General features: G+C 47.9%; 1 protein-coding gene across 50 annotated transcripts in view; it reads right to left on the bottom strand.

Annotated features, from left to right (window-relative positions):
- Positions 1-924: 924 nt before the first annotated feature.
- The window catches only part of LRRFIP1 (LRR binding FLII interacting protein 1), a 114,955-nt gene continuing 90,948 nt past the window's right edge, over positions 925-24,931 (bottom strand). For 37 of the 50 annotated variants that reach the window (XM_059703658.1, XM_059703662.1, XM_059703664.1 and 34 more), the window contains 7 exons: positions 23,155-23,226; positions 21,388-21,558; positions 20,386-20,478; positions 19,259-19,351; positions 17,721-17,813; positions 15,969-16,110; positions 10,262-13,499 (listed from right to left, as the gene is read on the bottom strand). In XM_059703658.1, coding sequence (XP_059559641.1) covers positions 11,836-13,499; positions 15,969-16,110; positions 17,721-17,813; positions 19,259-19,351; positions 20,386-20,478; positions 21,388-21,558; positions 23,155-23,226 — 2,328 coding nt within the window. In that variant the 3' untranslated portion in view covers positions 10,262-11,835. Of the gene's footprint in view, positions 1,768-2,952; positions 3,058-4,134; positions 4,215-4,840; positions 4,959-5,976; positions 6,027-6,148; positions 10,081-10,261; positions 13,500-15,968; positions 16,111-17,720; positions 17,814-19,258; positions 19,352-20,385; positions 20,479-21,387; positions 21,559-23,154; positions 23,227-24,931 lie in introns of those variants that run through there. The other 13 variants (XM_059703704.1, XM_059703705.1, XM_059703707.1 and 10 more) reach the window with 8 other exon arrangements.

Below are 24,931 nucleotides of genomic sequence, written 5' to 3'. Positions count from 1 at the left end.
GATGCTCTAATCACTGAGTCAAATTGGCTAGGGCCAAACTTAGAAATCTTTTGAAGCCAATCATTGTAAGATCTGCTCTAACAAATCATAGGTAAATATAAAACAACACTGTTGTGGAGAGTTGCGGTTTTCATGTTAGCAGCGAAGAGTAGGTTTCTGGGTAAAAGCATTGGTTTTGACTACGTAGCAGCTATAGTGGGTCTGTGGGCATGGATGTGTATTGGTGATGGGATGATTTTACCTACAGAATACAGAGAAGGAGGAGAGCTGAACTGTACAGTGTCCTTGGCACAAGGAGACACAACTTCTCTCCCACCTAGCTGTAAGCAGCCTGTGTCCCGGATCCACACGGTGGGTGCTGGGGATGCACCCAGGTGATCCCTAGCACTACGTTGTGAGCGTATCCTCAACTTTATACACCCAGTTCATGTCCCCCTACCCCAGAGTTCTCCAAGTGCCAACACTACACACAGTTGGATGGTATGTCTTTCTTGGTTTGCACTTGCTAGTATTCTGACAAACTGTCCTACTTAACCAGCTTTGTTTGAAAAACAACATATACAAAGAGTCACTAAAAATCAACAAGTAGCCAGACTTTCTCTACTTTCATCCCTGAAGATATCATAGTTATCTCCACTCTGATCTATGACTTCTTCAGTTTACTTGTTATCCTAAGAACACTGATTCTTATAGGTGCACTATTCTCTTTTTTTAATTTTTATTTAAAAAAATTTTAGTGTTGACATTCTTGCAGGAGTCCACCCCCACCCCCACTATTCTTATTCACTGTGAATATACTTTTAAAAAAAGAAAAATGAATTGATATGTTTAAAAAATAAAAAGGATGAGCTCAAACATACAGAACAATTAATATAAAATAGTTAAGTATCTTTCTCAATGGGGAAAAAAATGCCACAATCTAAAGTCTTTCAACCTTTCATTTTTTAATTTTTCTAATAGTACATTCTTTAAAAGAAGTTAACAACTTCAATTCCAAATATAAGGATTAAATAATGCAAATGAAAAGCTATAATTTTCAGTAAGCTATTGCCGAATTCCCTGGAAAAAAGTACTCTTATGATTGAACGGATGCAAAAATCCCTTAGAAAAGCTTCATTTGTTGCCTGTAAAGAGTCTTCTTAAGGTCACTTTTACGCCTAGACCACTCCCTTGTTTCTAGTGAAAGAGTTTCGCTTGGTAATGGCTTGTGGTTCCACAGTGTTCGTGTGTGAAAAGCGTAGACTAAGAGATACTACTGAAACCGCTCCAATCGCAGATTCTGCCATGAAAGGAAGTCCCAACCGTAACATTTCCCCTTATTTTCAGCAAGACACATGAAAAGAAAACTCAAGTCCCACTTTAATCTTTACTCAGATGACCATTTTAAATGGCATGAAGAGGCTGCCGTGCTGTCGGGTACTGACCCCCACGGGCCCAGTGTGCTTATCGAACGACCTGCAGGTTGTGGGTGGCGCCCAGCTGGGTAGGGATCTGCGGGTCTGCGGACGGAGGCATCGAGGCTGCTGGGGCTCCTGCGGCTGAGTCCTCGGGTGTCCTCTCAGAAGCAGGAAACAGCAGCTCCCAGACAGGAACGGAGAAAAAGCTTGTGTACCAAGGCTCTCCATGCCCAGCCCGGCTCCCGTGCGGGGCTGGCGCTTACTGCTGGGATAAGAGCGCACTCCTGTTCGCTTTCATTTTTTCCAGACGCTTCACTAAGTGGCCATTGCTCACCTCCAGCTCTTCGGTTTTGTCCAGTGCGGAGCGGAGCTGGGAACAAGGAGGAGAGGCAGCTTTGAGGATCTGGCTTCCTCCAAACAGAACAGGATTACCAAGACCGCAGTCCTACCGGAAACAGTTTAACCTGGACCCACTGCGATCCCCACATCCATACTCACATGCACGTGTGAATGCACGTTTTTAAATTTAAATAGGCTCAGGATCCTGGCCTCATGAGCAACTTCCTCCTCTGAAACAACTAGACCCCAGACATGGAACAAGCTTGGGGATCATGGTGTCACAAAAGGCAAACAGGAGCTGACCCAGGCCTGCTGGAGGAGGTGGTCTCCGCAGCCCTGGGCAGCCAGGGGCAAGGCTTCTGCAGGCAGAAACCAAAGCAGGAATGCGCAAGGCCAAGCGAGTGACGCCCGGGAGCAGGGGCCACAGAGCCTGGAACAATCTGCTTCCGATCCCAAACCCTCAAAGATGGGGGCTCGGGTCGTGGGGCAGGTTAAACCCCATTGCCTTGCAAGCCCTCTTTGCAGGAAATTCCAAGTCAGGCCTGGAGTGTTCCTGCAAATTAAAATCCAGTGAACCTCACCAAATACCAAACACATGAAGGGACAAACCACTGGAGTCAGCAGAAGCAAAAAAAGCACAGAATCAGACTCCTAAAGACTGAACAGGTTTCAGTCGCCAGGTGTGCAAAACAGCACAGCTGTGCACGGAATCTTTAAAGAATAAGGACACAGTTAGGAAAGAGAGCATGCATGACCACACAACCAGGAAGTGTCAGGAATGAACACACCAGAAAAACAAAGGGAGGTGAACTGGGAGATCCCTGCCAAAACTATACCGCAGGCAACAGAGAGACAGGTAAGGAGACGAGGCAGCCTTTAGTGGGTACATGGGAGGTTGCAATGAAAAGGTCTGATCTCTTACTGGACTCCCAGAGGGAAAGTGGAGAGAACAGGGATTGGGAATGACATAAGGAGATTATGGTTAAAAAAATTTCCAAAATTGAGAGAAAAGACTTAACAGAGCCAAGAAATGCGCACATTCCAAGCAGAATAACAACTCACACATACCACATTAGAGTGAAACTGTAGGAAATCAGACTGAGCTTCGATCTCATGATGAGACGGTGGCTGATCCCCCCACATAAGTCCTCTCTCTGCTCGCCCAACTAGAATATTGCTACCCCTTGTTTTCTTAGAAACAGCCCAGAGCCGTTACCTCTCTTTGGAGTTTCCGTTTTTCAGCCTTCAGTTCATCTTCTATTTTTTCTGCATTTTCAGCAGCTGATTTATAACGTGATACTTGACTCTCTAACCTTATTACCTAAGAGGAAGGAAAAACCAGCTGCAAAAATGGATTGGCCTGTTTTCTTCCTCCAATTGCTTTATTACATTTGAGATCAAAGGATATAATTTAATAAAATGGGAAAGTACACCATCCAAAGAATTACGACCAAGCCTTCTTGACTATTAAATAGGTTCTAGTCAAGCAAGCTATTTGTTCCTTATTTTTGAGCAACCCAGGACTGACCCTATCAGGGACTCATTTCTTCTCTGGCCCTAGTCCAAAAGCGTGGCTCCCATAAGAGCTGATACCCTGCCACCATTGTTCCCTTTTACAGGACGAATCTGCAGGAAAACGGGCCGGTCCAAGCAGAACAGAGCTGGGAAGCAAAGACTCCACCAGGCCCTCTGCTCCAGTCTGATCTCTCCCAGAGTGGGGTGAGGAGGCAGGAGAGGGAGGAGGAAAGGCAAGAGCTGAGACAGGAGTGAGAGAAGGAGGGTTCGGGTGGCATGGCACCGTCTGCCGGAGGCTTCCATTCTGCTGAGATCAAAGCAAGTTTCATAAAACTCATCACTTTCCATGTGCTCTCCTCACTCTGTCCCTATAAAAACGCCAGAAGGTTCCACCCACGGGTACACAATGGAGCGGGGAAGAGTGCCTGCTGTTACCTCTCCCTTGGGTTAGGACACAGCTGGCTCCAACTGCCCAGCATGTGAGACGCATGAGTGCTCACATCGAGGCACCAGAGAGAGCCGGTCCGGCTGGGAGAGAGGAAAGGAGCCAGGCGAGAGGGCATCCCTGAAGGAAGCATTTTTTAAAAAAATTATTATTTTAGAAATTATTTTTAAAGAAAAAAGAAAGAAACAACAACCCTCCGTGGCCACATTAGTTACATCCTACAGATAACCCATCTTTTACAAAGGGTCAGTATTGATTACACAACTCAAATCCCAACAATGCCCTTTCTTTCCCTAAGTTCTCTCTGTGTTGGAAATACATTGAGGACCTTGACTTTTGGTTCTAAAAATGTCTGCTTCTTTTTGTCCTCAGCCTTTCAGGGGCGAGGTCGCGCACACATCGGTGTAGGTGCCCGTTACTGCTGGAGCGTGCACGTACATTTTGTTCTAGTGCAGTTATCTCTTGCTCAGATTTTGCAAGTTTAAATTTGAGATCGCTGATCTGTCTGTTGGCATCCCCTAAAGGTTGAAAAAAAAAGGAAAATTTGTTAAGCTCTTGGGCTTTTAAAATGTCGAAACAACAGTTACTGGGAACCAAGCCCTTACTTCCTGATCGCCTTGTAAATGTGTTAAGTCCTGGCCCGTGGCCCCCCAGCCCTCCTGAGCTGAGATAGGAGGGTGCTCTCTCTATGGACCCAGGCTGGGAAAGTGCCCAGGAGAGAGTGCGCCTGTGAGTAAAGAAGTGGTGGTGGTGGGGGAGGGGGGAGACTGGGCCTAATTGTATCTGCTTAAGCCCCTTCCTAGTTTACTGGCATAGAAAAAAAACACCTTCTAACTTTCCATGCAATCAGCAGGCCAAAAGGCGGCCGTATCCAGCACAGTAAGTGATTTCCTGCAGCACATCCTACGGTGGCCTCGCTGTGCACGATTTGGGGCACCTGTTCTGCTTCTTAGGCTCACACAGAAACATCCATGCCTCGCCCACCTGCCCGTCCTGTTCTGTCTTACTGAGAAATGTAATCAGGGCTTCGGGGGGGGGGGGGCGCACTGGGCTTCCCTCGCCATGGTATTTCTTCCCTCCCAAACAAGCACGCCAACATCCCACACGTCAGAGCGGTTGCTCCCGCACAAGGGTCGACATTTACTTTGCAGGTCCATCACGTGCACGTCTGTCCCGTTCTCTAAGACAGCGTCCTCAGGTCGCAGCGTGTCTAGCTTGCCATTCTTCTGTCTTTCTGCCAGCTGCCCTTTGAGTTTCTTAATCTGAAACACCCACCGAGAAAGGATGTTAATTCCTCTATCCAAACAGACAGAGAAGTTGAGCCTAGAGCCTGTCAAAGGAAACAGCAGGTAAAGGAAAAAACCCATAGGTAGAACTGGATGTTGCCTTGCAACTATTTCACATGGATGCCAATGAGACAGAGGTTACATAAATAAGCCCCAGAGAAATGCAGAAAAAGGTGACAATCCATGAGGAGAAAGGGAGTGTCTCCTTTAATGAAGGAACTAACACAAATAAACAAATAAACTACCTTCTGCCAGTTAGTACTCTTCTCAGAAACTAAGTACAATGAATGAAAATGCCATTATATTTACAATTTCAGGCACAGACCATTTTGTAACTTGGTGACAAGTTATTCGAAGGCTGCCGTTCCTCTTGAATTCAGGAGGAGGCAGACATAACATGGTTTAAATGTTTGTCTGAGTGTTAGCAATTCAGGGTGCTATTAACTGCTGCTTGATTCTCTAAGGCAGTGGTCGGCAAACTGCGGCTTGCGAGCCACATGCGGCTCTCTGGCCCCTTGAGTGTGGCTCTTCCACAAAATACCGACTTCTGCGCATGGGCCACGAAGTTTCAATCACACTGTACATGCGCGCCCGCACGTGGGATTTTGTGGAAGGGCCACGCTCAAGGGGCCAAAGAGCTGCATGTGGCTCACGAGCCGCAGTTTGCCGACCACTGCACTAAGGAGCCAGGAAGGGCCACCTGGGCCTCCCAGGCACAGAGGTGCTGAAACTGAGTCCCCACCAGGCGAGTCAGGTTAGGCAGCAATTTGTGTGCTGCCTCCCCACCCAGCACATGGCCGTGGCTCTGAGACCTCCTCTCCAAACCTCTCCTTTGACTTCAGACGGATACAAATTTCAAGAGCCCGAGCTGGCTTGATGGTTATTTTCAAGCGCGGTGCGTTAGGGGTCCGGACAAAGCAAGCAGGAAGGATGGGAAGGTTCCTGGCTTCAGGCGCCCCACTCAACAACTCGTAAAGCAGTAAAAGGTTGTTACCTGTTCCAGCAAGCACTCCCGTTCGTCAACAAGCTTTTTCAACCTAATGTCTGAAGAAATCAGAAAGACACAGGTTTAGGGGTCTCTGTGCACCGCACCGTCAGCAGACGGCTACATGGGAGGATGAGCACTCAGGTTAGTGAAACTGATGATGAGGGTATTAAACACGTACCACGCGAATGAGGCCACACACAGGACGGGGGAGGAGTTCAGCCTCGGGGGGTTGAGGTGGTCAACCTCCCAGCACATGCTTGTCTCGTCAGCGTCCGACCGCATGCAAACGGGCTAATCTTCTACTTGGGGTTAGCATGCAAGGGCTCTAGGGCCAAACCACACTGCAACACAAGATCTCACAGGCTTCATGGTTTAACATCATTAGCAAGGTACAAACACACGGCATCGCCACGACACATCGCCGGCATTTTCATCAGCCCGCACCTCCTGAGTGTACCCCCAGAGGTATTTCTCTCATAGGCTCACCCAGGCTGGAGTTCTGACTGTGACTACGAATCATAGTTTCCTGACTACATATGTGCCAACCCACTTGTCAAACACTTTTATTCTTTTGAGGAAGAATGCAGGAATAATTAGGTTCTGTCCTTCCTCCCACCTCAGATATATCAGGCTGCATATATATATAAGCACCCAGAAATCTCCCTAAACATCTCCCTGAATGCAGTGTTCAGTGCAGGGGGGAACCACAGCCTGCAAGGAGTGTGGGTGTTTGGGCCAAATCCTACACAAGGAGAACCGGGTGTGACGTGATGAGAGCGATGCTCGTGTGTCCTGCGCCCACTCTGCGCCAGGCACGGCCACCAGCCTCTCTCTCCCATGGAGCCCTGCGGGTGGCTCTGTTATTCCGTCCTAAGACCCAAGGCCCAGAACAACTAAGCAACTTTCCGGGGCCTCACTGCCCAGCCTCAGGGCCTCGCCCCTAACTGCGTCACTGCACTGCTTTTCTAAACCTGAACTCAGACCTCAGAGCTGGGCCTGGACTCCCGGCCAGAGGGTCCTGTGCCCGAGGGACCAGCGTTCTCACATTGCCTGCTTTTGATCAGCCACGTGAAATGGAAACAATTCACATAAAATGCACCTTTGTCTTCTTTTAAAAAGTCATGTAGCCACACTCTAACCCAAGTTACATGCTCACTCCAATTGTTTTCCCAAACACCCCAAGTTGTTATTTTGGAAGGCACAGTAACAAAATAAACAAATCCAGAAAATGTGGAGCACAAGATAATTTCATGATCCTTTTGAACTCCGTTTTGATTTACCCACAGTCAAACTGCTTCTGAGGGAGGATCCATTCTTTCCTTCTATAAACCCACCCAACACTGAAAAAAATTTTATAGTTATAAACCCAGATCTCTTATTCAATACCACTTTTCATTTTATCTTATCTATTTTGTATTCCTATGTACAAAATCCTGGGCATCATAAGAAACTCTGAATATATCAGAAAGTGGACTTGAAGCTCATATATCATACAATTTTATGATTTTTCTATTGGGAGACTTCAAATACCTTAGATAGCAAGTAAAAAACAAATGATAAATTGTAATAATAGTCTTAGGGGAAAAAATAAGGATCCTCTAACCTTAAGTCTCATAATGAGAATATGAAAAATAGATGTGGAATTTTTAAGAAAGAGAAATTTTAAAGCAGAATTAAGATGGAAACGAAATAGTTTTAAGATAATGCAAACAAGAAAAAAAGCAAAATTATTTAATATGAAGTAAATGAGTACTTTTAAAAATAGCTTTAAAAACCAACAGTCTAAATTGTTGAGTGAATGGTGTTGCATCACTGGTGTACTTATTGTAATTCTTAACAAGAACATTGCAAACCTATTACTACCCTAGTAGCACTGCTCATCATTGTTCTCTAACACCCGATTTTCAAACAAATCCATTTATAGACTTTGGACTTGCAGTTTTCAGAAACAAGGCATAAAGAACTTGAAATCACAAAGACTCAAATGTAGGGCTTTCTTTCATAGTGGGAGGTTAAAATGGGTGGCCATTAAAGGTATTTTAGTAATACTGGTAAGGATTACACTTTTAAAAAATCTGCTTTTTATACTAAATTCCAACACCTTTTCTGGTGTGCATTTGAGAAACAAAAAAGCTAATTAAGGCCTAGAGCCAGTCCCTGGGCAGCCGGACGAGCCTTGGATTCTCCGAGGCCTTCTGGTCACTTGTTCCTGTGGCCTCACATTGTCACCTCACTCGCCAGGGGTACAGCAAGGTCCACAACGAGTCACAGCCACATCACCAAGTAGTCCCTCTTCCTGGCGCTGTGACTGAGGTCTCTCAAGAAACCACTACGTGCCACTCCCTCCCCACAGGTCAGTTTCACAGGGTCTGTTTCGTCCTCCCTGGGCCAGGCCCCCAGGCCAGGACAATACCTCCTCCTTACTGTCAAAGGCAAACAGGCTGCTAAGGACGATTCTTTTTTCTCCTGTTTACAGGGCCCAGGAGGTCCGCACAGATGGGAACTGTCCACACTAGCCCCACTGGCTTCCGTTCCATTGAACAGGGGAAGCCATTCACATCTGGAAAAATGTTAAGTCTTTTATGTAAGAAGGACAGTGGATAGGGTGAAAGGGAGAGAGTTTTTCTCCTGAAAGACAAAGTTTTCCCTATGTATGATCATCACACTGAACAAGCACACATGAACACACACACACACACACACACACACACACACACACATACACACACCCCTTTTTTCCTTCTGGAGTCTGGATGCTTGCAGTACATCTTACTGTGGTGTTCACGGTGGCATGCTAGATAAGGTGCTCTCTTGGGGCAGGAGTCTACTGACAGAAAACAGAAATCCCAAACTAACCCCCGAGAAAGAGCATTCCAGGTCCTGTGACAGTGGGAATGTATATGATCAGGTCATTAACTGGAAATACTAACTTTATAGAAAGCAGTCAGTGCAATCCATCTCATTCCTAAAACCTCTCACAACCTTTACTACGTCCCAACCTTCATATACTATAAAATTGCAACCTATAATTCAAATCTTTTCTTTACATGCACCCATAGTGATACTTAATTATACTTCTGAAGGAAGAGTCACATTCTACATACAGTAGCTGCATTCTGCTTCGGGGACGAGAAATATCCCAGCTTTTCGATGTGAGCTATTGTGATCAATGTGCTCCTCTGCTCTGTCTTATGGTGGAACCTCTGTGGTCTAGGTTCCCCTGGGGATGTGCTTGGCAGGATGTGCTTGGATGATTTTCCGAGTCTGAATCTTTCGACACTGAAATGTTTCCAGGTTGCTGGGAATACCCCGTGCCTTGCTAAACCTCACAGACCTAAGGTAACCCTTCCTGGATCATGTAAGGGCCTCCACTGTGAGCATCAGTTACTGTGCTGGGCTACACCGTCATCTCATACTTGGAGCAGAGGAATGATGCTCACAATGAAGACTCAGATGACCAGGAAAAGGTCGGGCTCTTCAGAGTCCTTCTCTTCTTTGGTGCTTCTGTCCTAATTCTCAGCTGCCACTGGGAGCTGGGTCCTATCTGCTTGGTCACTGCACAGGACCTTTCCTATGTGAAGTGATGAACAATGTTTGCTTATGAAACATGTGACTAAGGGAGGCTGCTGGCTGGCTGGAGGGATGTGTTGACCATAGTGTCCGCAGGTGTGCTGCGGAATAACCTGGGTAAGGGAGGAAAGAACGTAAGGTGGCTTAACAATCTCACACTTAGTGAGTTCGGCCCCAGAGGCCTTGGGAAGGAAGGCTGTTTCCCAGTGTGCACTCCGGTGTGAAAGCAGCTTTGCCGAAGTTAGAGACATCGGCTGAAGCCCTCTCAACTCCTCTGCCGCTCTTGGACTTGATTCTCCAGCAAGCCTCAGGCTTTTCTGTTCATAGGCACCCGTGGGCTTCTGGCAGCCCCATCACCCTCCACTCAAGACCCTTATGTAGAAAGTCAGCGTTTACCTGCCGTTCTCACCACACTCTTCAAAGCGCGCTAAGTCCTGGCCCATGGAATGGAGCTCTTTCTCCTCAGAGCCACAGCTCCCAGGCGAGGCTGCGTGGGGAAGATCTCCGCAGTCCTCCCCAGATGACGCAACTTCAGCCCGTCTAGATGCCGGGAGAGAAGTTCAGTCCTTACTGACAAAGGGTGCTCAGCGGGAGTCCCTCCTGGGACCCCGACAGGGAATCAGTAACTTGGAAATGGGCACAACCTCACAGGTGAATTAGGTACAATAGCAGCCAAGGTCAGAATCCAAGGAGCCAAAAGAGTGGAACCACAGGCTTGTAAAACTAGAAAAATGTCTTTATTTCAAATACATGATAACAAGTTTGCCTCAAATTTTATTGAGGCTTTGGTCTTTTTTACATTCAATTATATCTTGTAACAGTACGATGAAGTAATATACTCTCATAAAGTGTTAACAGTATTCATAATGTTCATTCCCTTGTGATTTTAATATTTTACAATTATTTTTCAATTTAATGTTACAATTATTTTTTAAAATTCTCTTTTATATAGAAAATATATATTTTGTTCAGGAAGACCAGAACAAGAATTTTCCAATAAGACTATACGGAGACAAAACAAATGCAAACATTTATACCAAAATGCCAAAAGTGATTCAGCTATTGAAAATATCCTGTCATAGTCTAATTAGCAGTTTGCTGAAGAACAGTACTGTTTTCTATTTGTCTTCTGAATAATGATTAGACAAACAGAAAGAGAAGTAATTTTAAGGTTAAAAAATAAATTTTAGAAGTGATTCTCCCCACCCTAATATTGTATAGAAAATGCAATTTCAACATACGTCTCTTCCAGAAAATAATTTTTAAAATCTGTGTGTAAAGTGACTTGGATACATAATTGGCATGAAATGCAAAATCTATAAAATAAGCCCTGGCCAGTGTTGCTCAGTGGTTAGAATGTCAGCCATCGCACCAAAGGGTGCAGGTTCGATTACTGGTCAAGGGCACGTACCTGGGTTGCAAGTTTGATCCCCCGCCCCAGTCGGGGGGTGTGCGGGAGGCAACCAATCAATGTGTCTTTTTCACATTGATGTTTCTCTCTCTCCCCCCCTTCCATCCCTCCCTCCCACTTAATTTAATTAAAATTTATTAATTTTTTTTTTTAAAGAAAAAGAGAAAAAATCTATAAAATAAACTCAGGTATCATGAACTATGAAGTCCAAAGCATTAGCTGAGATAAAATCCTTATATGAGGTAAAGGCAAGTAAGAGCTCCCAGGACTTTAAGATGTTCATTACCCCTAAAACAATGAGCTATTGTCCTAAGGTGCAAATCTTATCACTCAGGGACCTACATGATGTTTGGCCATTTATCTCCTTTTAAAATAAAATACCATGCAGGTTATCATGTACATATCCAAAGCACATATGAAAGCACATATATTCGAATGAGACAAATTAATTTACTCATGATGTAGAAATCCTAGAATGCTATCTGGTCATTTCAATTAGATGCTGATATATTTGGTCAGGAATATCCACATTCATATCAGCCTAAGGCAGGCGTGAACTATGTTTATTTTGATTATAAGCAGAAATATAAACAGTGTATGTTATCATTTGATACTACTGGAATGCTCTCAGTTAAAACTTACATGATAACAAATGTGTCTGTCTTTCTAATCTGGGTGAGAACCCTAATAAAATATAAATCTACAAGTAACAGTCTATAACTTAGAGTAGTAGATAACGTGGTGGCAGATTGTCACACATGTCTACCTCCATCTAGAACATTTCATGGATCTCACCAGCGGAGGAAACCGGCAAGAGTCTGTGGCTTGGACTCACAGTGCCGTCCTGGCCCCTCTCGGACTCCGCCCGACAAGCAAGCCTCAACCTATGACAACGCGCAGTCTTCTTTGCTTTTGTCCTTCTCGCTTCCGCCCCTCGTCTCTTCTTTGCGCTCTGAATGGGAGTCCCCTGACTCCCTTGCTGGTGCCAAGTCATCGTTTTCTAGACTAGCGCTACCTAAAACCTTTCTGACTCCCTGGCTCGGCCCCTCGGACATCAGACAGCCCTCTGTACCTTCTGTTTGCGAGGCGGCGTTACTGTCCTCGGAAGGACTTCCATTTCCGAGCCGGGCGCTGCTTGGCAAGTCTTCATTCTCTGGGGGGCGGCTGGGAGCAGCCCTGGCTCCTTCAGCGTCGGCTTTTACAGCTCCTTCCTCTGATCCCTCAGCAGGGGCCCTGCAGCCTGAGGCCTGCATGGTATCACCTTCAAACAGTTCTCCATCAGCTCTTCCTTTCCCCGCCTCGGCGTTTCCATCGCCATCTTCGTGGTTCAGTTTTCCAGCCAGCTCCATCTGAGGGTCCTCTGGAAAGCCCAGGCTGTCACTGCTCCCGGCCACAGTGCTCTGTTTTGGGTTTCCAGTGACCTCATTTTGTGTTTCCACACCTGATTTTTCATCAGGAGATTTTACCTGCTTTTCTTCCTCAGCTTCACTGAGATCCGGGTTCTGAAATGTTAACTCTTTCTTAACATCCGTAGGGGTTTCTACAGGTGCCGGTGACTTTTTCTTCTTGTTTTTCTTTTTCTTGTTTTTCGTCTTCTTTTGGGATGAACCCAATCCCTCTCCCTGTGGGTCATTCTTTTCTTCACTGGGTTCTCTCTTGGGCTTCACCGTACGTGCACCTGCTGCCTCCTGAGCACGGGAGGCTGGAGGAGAGGGACCGGCCGGGACTTCTGTCTGGACTGGTTTCTCACTCAGGAGCCCCCTCCCCTCGTCCTCTTCCTCGCTGTGCTCCCCCCCTGCTCCCGTGCTCGGGACTGGGACCTCCCTGGGTCCAGCCCCTTCCTGGTTGGTGAGCTCTTTCTCTAGACCTGGGCCCAACTCTGTGGGGACGTCTACTGCACATGTGTCATGACTCCCCGTGTCATCGCTACACCTGGGAGGACGTGAGGCCACTGTGCCCGCCTGCTCCTCCAATCCAGCTAGCCCTGCCTCCACCGCACCCTGGGAGCTGCTCACCTTTTCAACTTGAGGTATTTGCACAGGAGCAGATTCCTGATGTGGTTTTGTGCTAACCTCTCCCAAACTGGTTTGAACATCTTGCTCTTCTTGTTCCTGTTTTTCTGCAGCTTCTTCACTGTGGTTTTTGACATCCACGGCATTCCGGCTGCCCTGCCCAGTCGCAGGACCCGGGGTTTCACCAGCTGGTTCACTTGAACTCTTAGCCTGCTCAAGGGGAGCCCCAGTCCTAGCATCTGGGGTGCTTGTGAGCTCCCTGGACTCGACCTGCTCTGCATGTTCAAGGAAGGACGTGCTCTCTAGAACTGGGCTTCGGACCTGCCCCTCATTTGTAGCTAATGTTCCTAGGGAGGGGGCACTGTCTTCAGAGGTTTTCCGGTCCTCAGGACGGCCACCAGGAGGCAAGACCTCAGTGTCCACACAATCCTCTACGGGGTCCTCTTTGTGCTGTTCCTGCTCAGTATTTTGCAAGATTTCTCTTTTCCCCACATTCTCCACAATTTCATTTTTCACCTCCACTGCAGTGGCTTTTCCTAAAAGACCATTGAGAAAATTGAAGGGACCCCATGATGTGACCACTTAAAATACATGACACGGTAAACACAAGCTCTCATCCCCACCCAGCCCCACTCCTCGAGAGAGTCAGCACAGAGGCACCCGGAACGGAAGCCCGCCAGCTCTGTGCCACGAAGCAGCCACCGCACCTGCCCACAGCCACCGGCCAAGGCCATGCCACTGCCTCACGGCGAGTGGCTGCTGGTGCCCTCTTGTGTGAACTGATTTTCAAAGGTGAAGTTAAGTTTTAACAACTAGAAAGAGCTCTGGATCAGGCAGCCGAACAATCCAAAATGATGGGTTTTAAGGCCTTCAGGCGGGTGTTCCCCATGCTCATTCCCAAATGCACGTCTGACACCTCACATGTTGTCAGCTCTCAAACTGCACTGCGGATCCCACGGCCCTAAAGGCAACCTCCCACCAGTTTTAAAAGGAACATTCAGTTTGTCTTAAAAACTCAGCCTCGAGGTGAGTCTTGAGGAAGATTCTTTTCCAATAGCTCAGACAAGGTAAAAAGAAACCCACTCTCCTCCACGTAACCACTGTCTCCCGAGAAAGTGGCCTGTGCCCCAAATCCCTTCCCTCCGTTCCTTAAGGAACAGCGAGTCCCAGCGGGAGGTAAACGCTTACATTAGGATGACCACTTAGCTAAATAATAAATGACTCATCAATTAAAAGATTATGCATTAACAGACATGTCACTGCTTCGGAATGAAGTTATATTTTGGATTCTTCAGACAAACAGAATCGCAGCATATAAGATACCAAATCACTGAAGGTCAAAGCCTGACAATTTCATGACCCAGTGGTCTCCACGGTGGGTGCGCTGACCCGGGGAAAAGGGGGAAAGTAGTAGGACTTCCATTTATGGTTAGTTTTGCTTCACCCTTTAAAGATTTCTATCAGTGCTGGTTTTATAATGTACATTATATTAATGAAAGCTTATATGTATTTAACTTAAAAATAGACGTATATATTGGGAAGTGCCCACAATTCTTTACTGTTAGTGATTAAAGAACTTTTGGAGACCATTTATATAACTGGTATTTCTGGTTCCTTAAGTGTCTGTTTCACAATGATTATCCAGGACTTGTAAAATGTGTATTTGAACAAGAGCAGCATGATCAAATTCCTAACTGCTCAGCTAGCTAGTACAAAGGTATGGTGGACATAACCAATGTATGTTCTTTCAGCGACCTTTACAGAATTAAAAGAGCTGTGTATTCCTTCAGTGTCATAAAGAGAGTGAGGCACCCCCGGGAAGCAAGCCCTGAGGTTTCTGCATTTCCATAAATAAAAAGGAGTAAGATGAAAGGTTCCACATGGAAACCACAGTTGCGGCCTGACCCCACTCTGGCCTCACTCTAAACCTGGGACACACAGGTGACCAGTGAGGCCCCACATGCAGTGGCAGCTTCAGGCTACACATGATTCTGAAGCGTTATCCTCAGGCCAATTATTATGACAAATATCAATCGGTGAGCCTTTCAGATATTCCTACAATCTACTGGAATCCCAATTTATATTCTTTCAGAAGCAAAAATGTGACATACATGGAAGCGTCACCGCTGACAAAGGGGCAGATATATCCAATTCTCACTGGTAAAGAACACCATACTGGCCACCAGGGCCCCTGACCCTCCCCCTCCCCACCAGGGGCCCTGTCCCTCCCCCTCTCCACCAGGACCCCTGTCCCCCGCTCCACCAGGGACCCCTGTCCCTCTCCCTCTCCATCAGGGCCCCTGTCCCTCCCCCTCCCCACCAGGGCCCCTGTCCCTCCCCCTCTCCACCAGGGGCCCTGTCCCCCGTTCCACCAGGGACCCCTGTCCCTCCCCCTCTCCATCAGGGCCACCTGTCCCTCTCCCTCTCCATTAGGGCTGCCTGTCCCTCTCCCTCTCCACCAGGGCTGTCTGTCCCTCTCAAGTGCTACACTGAGAATGGCAACCAAGACCTCTGTCACAGCCTCCACTTGCTGTCCACAGACACCTTAACCCCTCAGAGCATCTCATAGGATGTGCCGTGTTGGCTTGCAAAAATGGTTGACTAACTTGATTTACAGCCTCTGCCATTTCCACCTTTGGGCAACTCCGTTACACAGTAAGTTAAAAAGCCACCCTTGGCACATGTCCGAGGAAAGACAAGTAGCACTATCAAAACTGTCACTTGATTTTGAGACTATTTTCCTTGCGTTCACAGTCTCATGTGGCAGCTCTGAGAAGCAAGAGAAATGTATCCCCAGCCATGGATGGGGAGCACTGGTCAGAGGTGCACGCCAGACAACACGCGTGGGTGATCACATCGTGCGCAAGGAACTCCATGACGAGACAGACAGGTGGCATGCGGTGTGACTGTTAATGGGCAGTGATGACTGCTTCGACCCTGACAACGCAGTGAGGGTGAGCAAATGCTGTCTTGGAGTGACAGGAGCCAGGAAAACAAGGACTTACCTAGGGTCCCGTCCCCTGTCGCCTTGAGGGCATTCAACTCTTCTTTTGTCATCTTGGTAGGACCTGGGTATCCAACACTATTTAGGGTGTCTGAAGTCTCTCCATTGGTAGCTGTTTCTGAATTTAGGATTATTCCATGTTTCTGGAACAAAAACAGGCTCGTCGTAATACTCACTGAGTGGTGTTAGCTTAAACTCTATTAATAATAATTTCAGAAGAAGCTATTTTTCCTGAAGTCGGGGAAAATTCTACAGAGTCAAGAAGAGCTGGGCACCACACTCGTGGCTATTCTTTCTATCAACACACAGATGCAGACTCTCCTGCAAGGGCTGGTCCTTCCGCAGGCCCCACCCATGTCCTGATGTGTGGTGACCGGGCGCTTTCAGCGGGAGCCCTTTTAAACTGGAGGCGACGCCTGCAGGCTGCCACCGCAGGAAGCTTCGAGCAAGTCATGGGAAGGTGAACCTGACTTTTAAAACCCCGGATGGATTCTTTAAAAAGAGATACAGAGAAAAAGAAAGAAATGTGTACATGTCTGGAAGGAGTGATGACTATTAAGTTAAGGAAGGAATTAGGAAGTGGCTAGGATGTTTGGCATATTAAAAAGAACTATAACTTGCCGCGGCCGGTGTGGCTCGGTTGGTTGGAGTATTGTCCCAAGCAAGTGCGCGCGCGCGCACACACACACACACACACACACACACACACACACACACGGTGCAGGGTTCAATCCCCAGTCAGGGCACATGCCCAGGTTGCAGGTTTGTTGTGAGTTGGTGCAGGAGGCAACCGATCAATGTTTCTCTCTTGCTTTCCCCTCTCTCTCTCTTTCCCCCTCCCTCTCTTTAAAGTCAATTATTTAAGATAAATTTAACTTTCGCTCACTCCATAGTGAAACACTTTAAAGCCAGCTGTGCCTCATGACTCCAGGATCTCCCTTGACTATGGATGACTCACCCCCACCCCCCCACACCCCCATCTGCTGCCCCAGCTCCCTCGTGTCCTGGGAGGGATCCCCAACCCTGCACTCACAGCCCTGGGGAACCATCTGCCGAACGAACCTGAGCTCAGGCCTGTGCCATATGGTTCACTGCTGTGGCCTGGAGCCTTGGATATAGCAGCCACACTGACATGTCTCCGTTGACTATGCAAGAATTGGCCCATGGTCGTGCCCTGCCTCAACACTGCCCCCTCCACCGCTCACAGCCCACCCAGAGCTCTGACCCCCACTGCTGCAGGCTGGGTGTTTTTTTTCGGTGTCCGGCCAGCAGCTGAAGACCCCTGGACACGGCCCAGACAGAGCATGACTTTCCTACAATCCAGTGGGCCTCAAAGTGTAAATGGCATGAGCCTAGCCTAGCCCCACTACGTTCAGCTAGAGAAGTCCCTACAGCTGAGCCTTTGATTTAACAAACAAATGCACCCTCTAACTTCGGGGAGGGCCCGGGAGAACTTATTAACGAGCCCGGAAAGTACTGACACAGTATATAAGAAAGTTCTTGGAAACCAGAGTTGCTTTCGAGCTCAGATATGCTTGTGAACATCTGGCCACGGGCAGACCCCACAGAACCTGGACTTGCTTTACACGTCTCTTCGGTGTCAGTTAACCTCAGATTTGCATTGGTTAACAGAACGACAATCAATGACACAAAAGGAATTAACGCCGACGCACACACACATTCCTTCCTGAGAACCCCAGCATTCCCTGTGGCAACCGGGACTTTCTCTTTTAGCTGTTCTTGGGCTTCATACCTTTAGTTCCTCTTTCAGCACGACTACTTCTTCTCTAAGATCATCTCGTTCACTCCTGATGGAATCAAAGAACTCTTTCTGCCTCTCTAAGGCCTGAGTGTGCAGCGGAGCAAAGAGAGAGAAATTCACACAGGTAAGCAGGTGACGTCAGAAGCAGAGTAAGGAAGAGGCTTCTACTCTGTAAAACGCTACAGTCAGGGCGTTAGATATCACACGCTCAGAGATACAAACAAAATGCCAGTAACAAACTCTCCTCCGGTTTACGACAGCCGAGCAATGCTGCTGCCCATGCTCCTGAACGGAGGCACCGGAGGGCTGCATCTGCATCGCATTCTAGCTCAGTCCGGTTTCACAGCCGTGTCAGAGAACTATCAGAGGCCATGTGGCCTTTAGATGAGGCGTAAATACAGAAGAGGAGGAAATGCTGCAGAATCCCGTGACAACTACTGGGTGTCCCCCAAAATATATACACACTTTAACAGCTGACAACACTTAATTTTCAGGTTTAATTGATTTGAAACAATGGGTGAAGCCAGACTAAGCTTTGAACAAAGAAAATTAGTCCTAAAGTGACACTAGACTTTTTTTCAGTGGGGATACATTAATGATAACTGGCAGCAGTCGACGAATTGAAGGCACACAAATACCAAACGAAATGATTCTGGATGTTTGTGATTCAATTGTTTTGCCTTATCAGCAGTGCCTGGACCAGAACGGTCATCAGTTTGAAAACAGGAGTTGACAAAAAATATTATTCATTTCTGTAGATTCTTTTAAATTTTGAAAATGTACTGTATGTTGAAAAACACTTACTTTATAATCATTCAAAGTGCGTATACATTTTTTGGGGGCGCCCTGTATTTTAGCAATTGAGACTATTTCTCTACCTGGATTCTCAGCAACTGTTGGCACAGACAAACACAAAGTGGTCCTGAAGCAAACACAACATGCATGCGTGCACAAAACCCCGAGTAAGCGTGGACGAGCGTATCAGAGTGAAGACAGGCGTGGCGTCATACTGTCAATGCTCTGATGACTTCGCTCGAGCGTTGGGGGACCGTCACCAGACCTATGTGGTATGACGGGCCACTACGTTCTGGAGCTACTGCCAGGAAGCACAGCAGGTGCTGTGAGTGGTCCCGTCCTTCCCCCTTGTCACACCTGCAGGCAGGTGGGCTGCCTGTTCTGTTCTTGGGGAGGGAGGGGGTCTGAGGACCCTCTGGGGAGATTTCAAGCACTTGCCACCTTACAGCTTCCTCAGACCCCTTGAGAAAACGCCCCAAGACGAGCGGGAAATGCGCACACGAGAGTGCCCGAGTGCCCCCTCATGCTGAGAAAGCGAGACTGTTCATGTGGGAAGCCAACTTCCGCCCGGAGCCACTATCAATTCCGGCGAGTTCGTATTTGCTGCATGATTGAGTTTGCATCACCTGGGGCTGCATGCATACACATCCAAGCACACCAACGATCCTAAAAGCAACACATTTGTCAAGCATACAGCTTGTCTGAACAGATTTTCAAAGATTTGAGAGCCCTACCCCTATCTTTTTGTCTTTCCACTCTATCGTCTCCTGAAGATCAGAAATCTCCCTGATATAACTCGCCTGTTTCTGCTGCAGCTGTCGGATTTCCTGAAGAACAGCAACAGAGAGGAAGAGACAGATAAAGGGTTAAACAGGAAGGAATCCCAGTGTGGACCTGCAGAGAGTCGCCAGGAGCCAGCAAACACAGGGAGGCACAGGCAGCTTCTCGCTAATCCCGAGCTCATTCTCGAAGGCCAGCAGGGCTCCGGGTTCTACTCCCAGCGTCCCAAAGCGCAGGAAGAAATTCGTCTTTGGGAATTTCTTACTGAGAGGCACTAAAGTTCTGATCAAGCCCAAAAGGTAAATAACCCTGTATGTTTCCTATTGGCACTGTAACAAATTAGCACAAATTCAGTGGCTTCAAACCACACAAATGGCCCAGCCAGCGCGGCTCAGTGGTTGAGCACCGACCTATGAACCAGGAGGTTACGGTTCAATTCCCAGTCAGGGCACATGCCAGGGTTGCTGGCCCTATTCCCAGTAGGGGGCATGCAGGAGGCAGCCGATCAATGATGCTCTCTCATCATTGATGTTTCTCTCTCTTTCTCCCTCTCTGAAAACAAAATATATTAAGAGTGTATTCTAACAGTGCTGCAGCTCAGAAGTCCAAAATGAGTCTTACAGGCTGAGGCCACGGGGTGGGCAGCCTGGGTTCTTTTCTGGAGGCTTCAGGAGAATCCACTTCCTCCCTTCTTTTAGCTTCTAGAGGCTCCCAATTCCGTGGCTCAGGGCCCCTCCTCACATCACCCCCTACTTCTGCCTTTGACCTTCTTGCCTCCCTTCTGTAAGGACCCTGTGACACATCAGAAAACCTGGGATAATCTCCCACCACAAGGTCCCCTCTGCTGTGGAAGGTGACATTTTCACAGGCCCCAGGATTAGGACACATTACTCTGTCTGCCCCACCTCCTCCCTCACACACACACAGGACCGTCCAGGAATGAGAGGAACAGGGCGCCATCAATGAGGCACGGAGAATGAGCCTAAGCCCTCGGTTTCCAGAAAACCCATGGCTTTAGTAATGAGCCAACAAAATGCTCCCGAGTCACACAAGAAGAGCAGAATGGGGAGCAGCTACCCACCTCGAGCATCTCCTCTCTCTGCTGCAGGGCGGCTTTCACTTGGGCGAACTGAAACTGCAGCAGGCTGTGGGTGTGCTTCTCCCGCTCGAATTCCTGCGGACGAGGAGCAGGGCATCAGACGGGGGAGCCACGGTTTCCCGTTGGTCGAGTTCACGCCCCCTCGACTTACCTCTGCCTCGGAATGCATGACCTGGGAGCACGTCAGCACAGTGTCCAAGGCCTTTTGAACACCATGAACCCATTTCTCTGGACTTTCTAGAAGACACCCTGTGGTTTACTATAAAATTATTGCAGTTGATGGAATGGACAGCGTTTCCTGGCTCCTCTCTAGGGGGTAATGCCCTAGGAAGGGTCCCCGTGAAGGTGACTGCTGTCGTCCATGGAGCTGGCTGTGCTGAGGGCCCCAGTGAGGGCCCAGCTTTGCAAAGGATTTATATTAAAAGTATCCCTAACTTTGAAATATGACAGGGAATACCCTTTGGGTTAAAAAGGGGGCTAAATATGCCTACTTTGGTCAGCCTATCTCTTTAACAGAGGCTGACCAACTCTGCCCTCCAGGGACCAAACAGAAAAGGTGGGGGCAGCAGAAGAGCTTGGCTGCGCCCCCCCCCCTTCTCCCACCTCGGACCCTCCCCTCTACAAGACTCACTCCAGAGACCTGGCAACATGGCTCTCTGTTCTCTGTTTGATTCCCAGGAGGGCACATGCCTAGGTTGTGGGCTTGATCCCCAGTAGGGGGCTTGCAGGAGACAGCCAATTGATGTTTCTCTCCCTCTCCCATCCTCTCTCTCTAAAACCAATAAAAAAAAAAATAAACACACATACATGCATTGAAAATGAAAAGAAATTATTAAAAAGAAAACTCAGACTTTTATGGAACCTGGAAAACACCCCCCCCCACACACACACACAACCACACCGACACACCATATATGTACACACCATACACAAGTACATACATTTACGTATCTGTTCTACCGTTCTCGCTACACTGAAGCTTACTTTGCTTTTCTCCTCATACTGCCGCCTAGACTCCGCCAGCTGTTCCTCCAGCTCCAGAAGCGTGTCCTTCAGGGTATCGACCTGGTACATGTAGTTCATCTTCTCATTGTCCAGCTGGGCATTGGAAACCATCGCCTTCTTATACTTTTCTTCCACTTCTGCTAGAGAGTCCTGCAGAAAGGAAGCCATATTGTTGAAATTATAGTAAGAAAATAAAAAAACACACCAAAGTTTAGTCTGGCATTCTTAAAAACAAACAACTCAGCCCTAAATTTAGACTTTCTTAGAGCAAATGGATCAAAACAGGAAACACACGGTGATTTCAAACGCATAGAAATGCCTCCCTTTCAATGTGATCAAATTCTCGGCACTCAGGAAGTTAGTTGTTAGCTGTGCCCAGGGATGAAGATGGTTTACACAGTCACAGGACCAGGGAGACGCCCGATGGAGAGGGTCTGGTCACAGGCAGTGAGTCCCAACCCCATGATGCAGCAGCTGCCTGGAGTGGGTCAGGCGGTTCAACAGGTTTCTTAAGTCATCGTTCCAGTGACGTGGCGAGAACTGGGGACCGCGCCAGCTTCTCTGAGAGAAGCAAACCCCTGCCCTGAGCTACCAGAGATCCTTGTCTGTACCCATGAACCAGGAAAGGATGAAGTGGAATTTCAGATTCTCAACCCACAGGAAAACTACACCAGGCACACAGGCCTCAGCGGGTGGGCCCTGGAAAGACAGAGGCCATCCTGTGAGAGGACCGCCCAGGGAAGAGTATGCAGGGCCCTCATCATGTGGCCACTGCCCTCGGAGGGCAGGCAACCGAGAGAGCACAGTGGCATTTAGCTCCCAAAACAGAGAGCAGGGGAAGGCGACTTCGGAGGCGAGAGCAGAGCGCCGGGCTGTAAGCCACCTAAAGCTAAAGGAGGCTGGCGCTGCTTGGTCAGCTGCCAGGGGCCAGTGCGGGTCTCACCTGCGCTCGCAAACCAGGGCAACGGTTTTGGGTGGGACCAGTGATTCCTGGGCTGCCTCACTGGCTCCCTTCTTGTGAGTTAAAGGCCAGGGTCCTAATTTTTCTTTTTAAAAAGAGGCGACAAATATGAAAGTGATTCGTTGTGTGATTTGTCACCTCTGCTCTGATGCCCCTGCGATACTGGGGGGTCCTTTCTGGGGAGCTCGGGGAAGTGACAGGTTTACCTTCTACTGCGAGATCGTGGGCTGCCAAGGCTGCCTAACAAAGACAGGACACAGGCCCTGACTGTTCCAGGAATGACAACTAAATGTCCTGGTTGGAACAACAGAGTGATTCCACGCCCTAATACGCAAATAAACCCAACACGAGGCGCTTTCAGACACTGCTCCAATCAGTACAGTGTTACAACATGCAAATGACTCGGGTGTTTGTAAGCATGGCCACAGGGACTATGTTACTGCAGACATCAGATATGTGGCGAGGCAGAGGAAGTAAGGCGGTGTGTGTACGTAACCGCTATGGAAAGCGAAGAAAACAAAAATCCCCTCTTCGCCTGTCTGCTTGCTCCTGGTTTCAGCCGGGGAGGAGGGCTGCGTGAGGACAAGACGTGAATCAGGAAACGTGTCAGTAGCTTTTTCTTGGTTCAAAGGCTTCACAAAGACATGCAGCGTGCACACACCATGTAGCTCTCCCCATTTGGAGTCTGGGCGTCAGTAGGGTTAGCATGCGCTTTGAACGTCTCCTTTAGCATGTTTTTAGGTTAAGCTAGGTTAATGTCATGAGCCCACTCCATCCACTGGTACCTTCATCTGTTTCAGTCCCTGCATATATTTGCCTTCCACATCCTGAATCTGGTCCTTTAACTCACTGAGCTCCTGGGGGGATGGCAAGAAAGGCAAGTGATGTCAAGGGAGAGGTGGACAAGACCACAAAGACAGGCAAGAGCTTCCTGGTTCTGGGCGGCCTCCTCTAACAGTCTGAGCAGTGACTTCCTTCTTCTCCCACCCCTCCCCAATATGTTTGCATTGATTTTAGGGAGTGAGGAAGGGAGAGGAATAGAGAGACAGGAACATTGCTGAGAGAGAGACATCAATTGGCTGCCTCCTGTATGGCCCCTACTGGGGATCGAGTTCACAATCTGGGCATGTGCCCTGACTGGGAATTGAACCAGGGACCTCTTAATTCAGTGATGGCGAACCTTTTGAGCTCGGTGTGTCAGCATTTTGAAAAACCCTAACTTAACTCTGGTGCCATGTCACATATAGAAATTTTTTGATATTTGCAACCATAGTAAAACAAAGATTTATATTTTTGATATTTATTTTATATATTTAAATGCCATTTAACAAAGGAAAATTAGCCAAAAAAATGAGTTCATGTGTCACCTCTGACACGCGTGTCATAGGTTCGTCATCACTGTCTTAGTTCATGGGTTGATGCTCAACCATCAGCCACACCAGCTAGGCCCTTTAAGTCTCAAACTTTGTTGTTGTTTTTTATATATATTTTTATTGATTTTTTACAGAGAGAAAGGGAGGGGGATAGAGAGTTAGAAACATCGATGAGAGAGAAACATCGATCAGCTGCCTCCTGCACACCTCCTACTGGGGATGTGCCCGCAACCACGGTACATGCCCTTGACCGGAATCAAACCTGGGACCCTTCAGTTTGCAGGCTGACGCTCTATTCACTGAGCCAAACCAGTTAGGGCTGTTGTTGTTTTTTAAAGGGTTGGAGAAAAATAAAAGAAATTTCCATGTTACAAAGATTAAAATTCAGGTGTGTCTCATGATATTTTCACAAGATTTTATAAAATTGAGGTCTATCTCATATGGTATATTTGCATAATTTTGTAAGACAAACAAAAGGGATTCAGAAAATGGGACAAGAAATATTCCTTGTGGTTAAGGGTTCATTCCAGCTCCTAGAGTTCTACTCTGTGCTGGATACAGTGCGACACCAGAGACAGAAGCCAGCACGGCTGTGCCCTGCATCACGGGGCCCCGGGCCCACTCTGCCCATCCCCTTCACCACCACATCCCTGTGCCTGGCATCTGTGGGAGCCCGATGCTCCATAAGCACTTGTTGAACAAATGACCGGTGCTCACAACCTGGGGGCAGAGACAAATCCGGATCGCAGCAAACAGCAAATACGGCATCAGTGGAGCACAGGAATGAACAGAGCTGCAGGCGGCCCGGAGGTGGCCCAGGGCACATGTTAGGAAGAACAGTAAAAAGATACTCGTATGAAGCACAGGCCTCGCCAGGCACCTTCGAGGGACCTGGTCCACCCCCGCTGAGACTTAAATCTCTCCTCTGGCCTCCCTGGCAAACGGGCCCCCAGCGGTTCAGAAAGCCCCCGTGGCAGCTGGTTCTCTTTTATGCAGTTTAATTATTAGAAAGCGCTTCCATAGATGAAGCCAAATCTGAAGCTCGGAGCTCCTCCTCTGCTCTCGGAGGACACACCTGCCCTCTGCGTGGGCTCCTTTCAGATGCAGGTACTTTAACAACAGCACTGCATTCCCGTCTCACACCCAGTGTTGAGGATGGTACAGAGAACAGTGTCCACATCCCAGGGGA

The sequence above is a fragment of the Myotis daubentonii genome, chromosome 7 (assembly GCF_963259705.1).
Source record: "Myotis daubentonii chromosome 7, mMyoDau2.1, whole genome shotgun sequence".
Lineage (NCBI taxonomy): Eukaryota > Metazoa > Chordata > Mammalia > Chiroptera > Vespertilionidae > Myotis > Myotis daubentonii.
The sequence above is the reverse complement of the archived record's forward strand: the minus strand, read 5'-3'. Positions and strand labels throughout refer to the sequence as shown.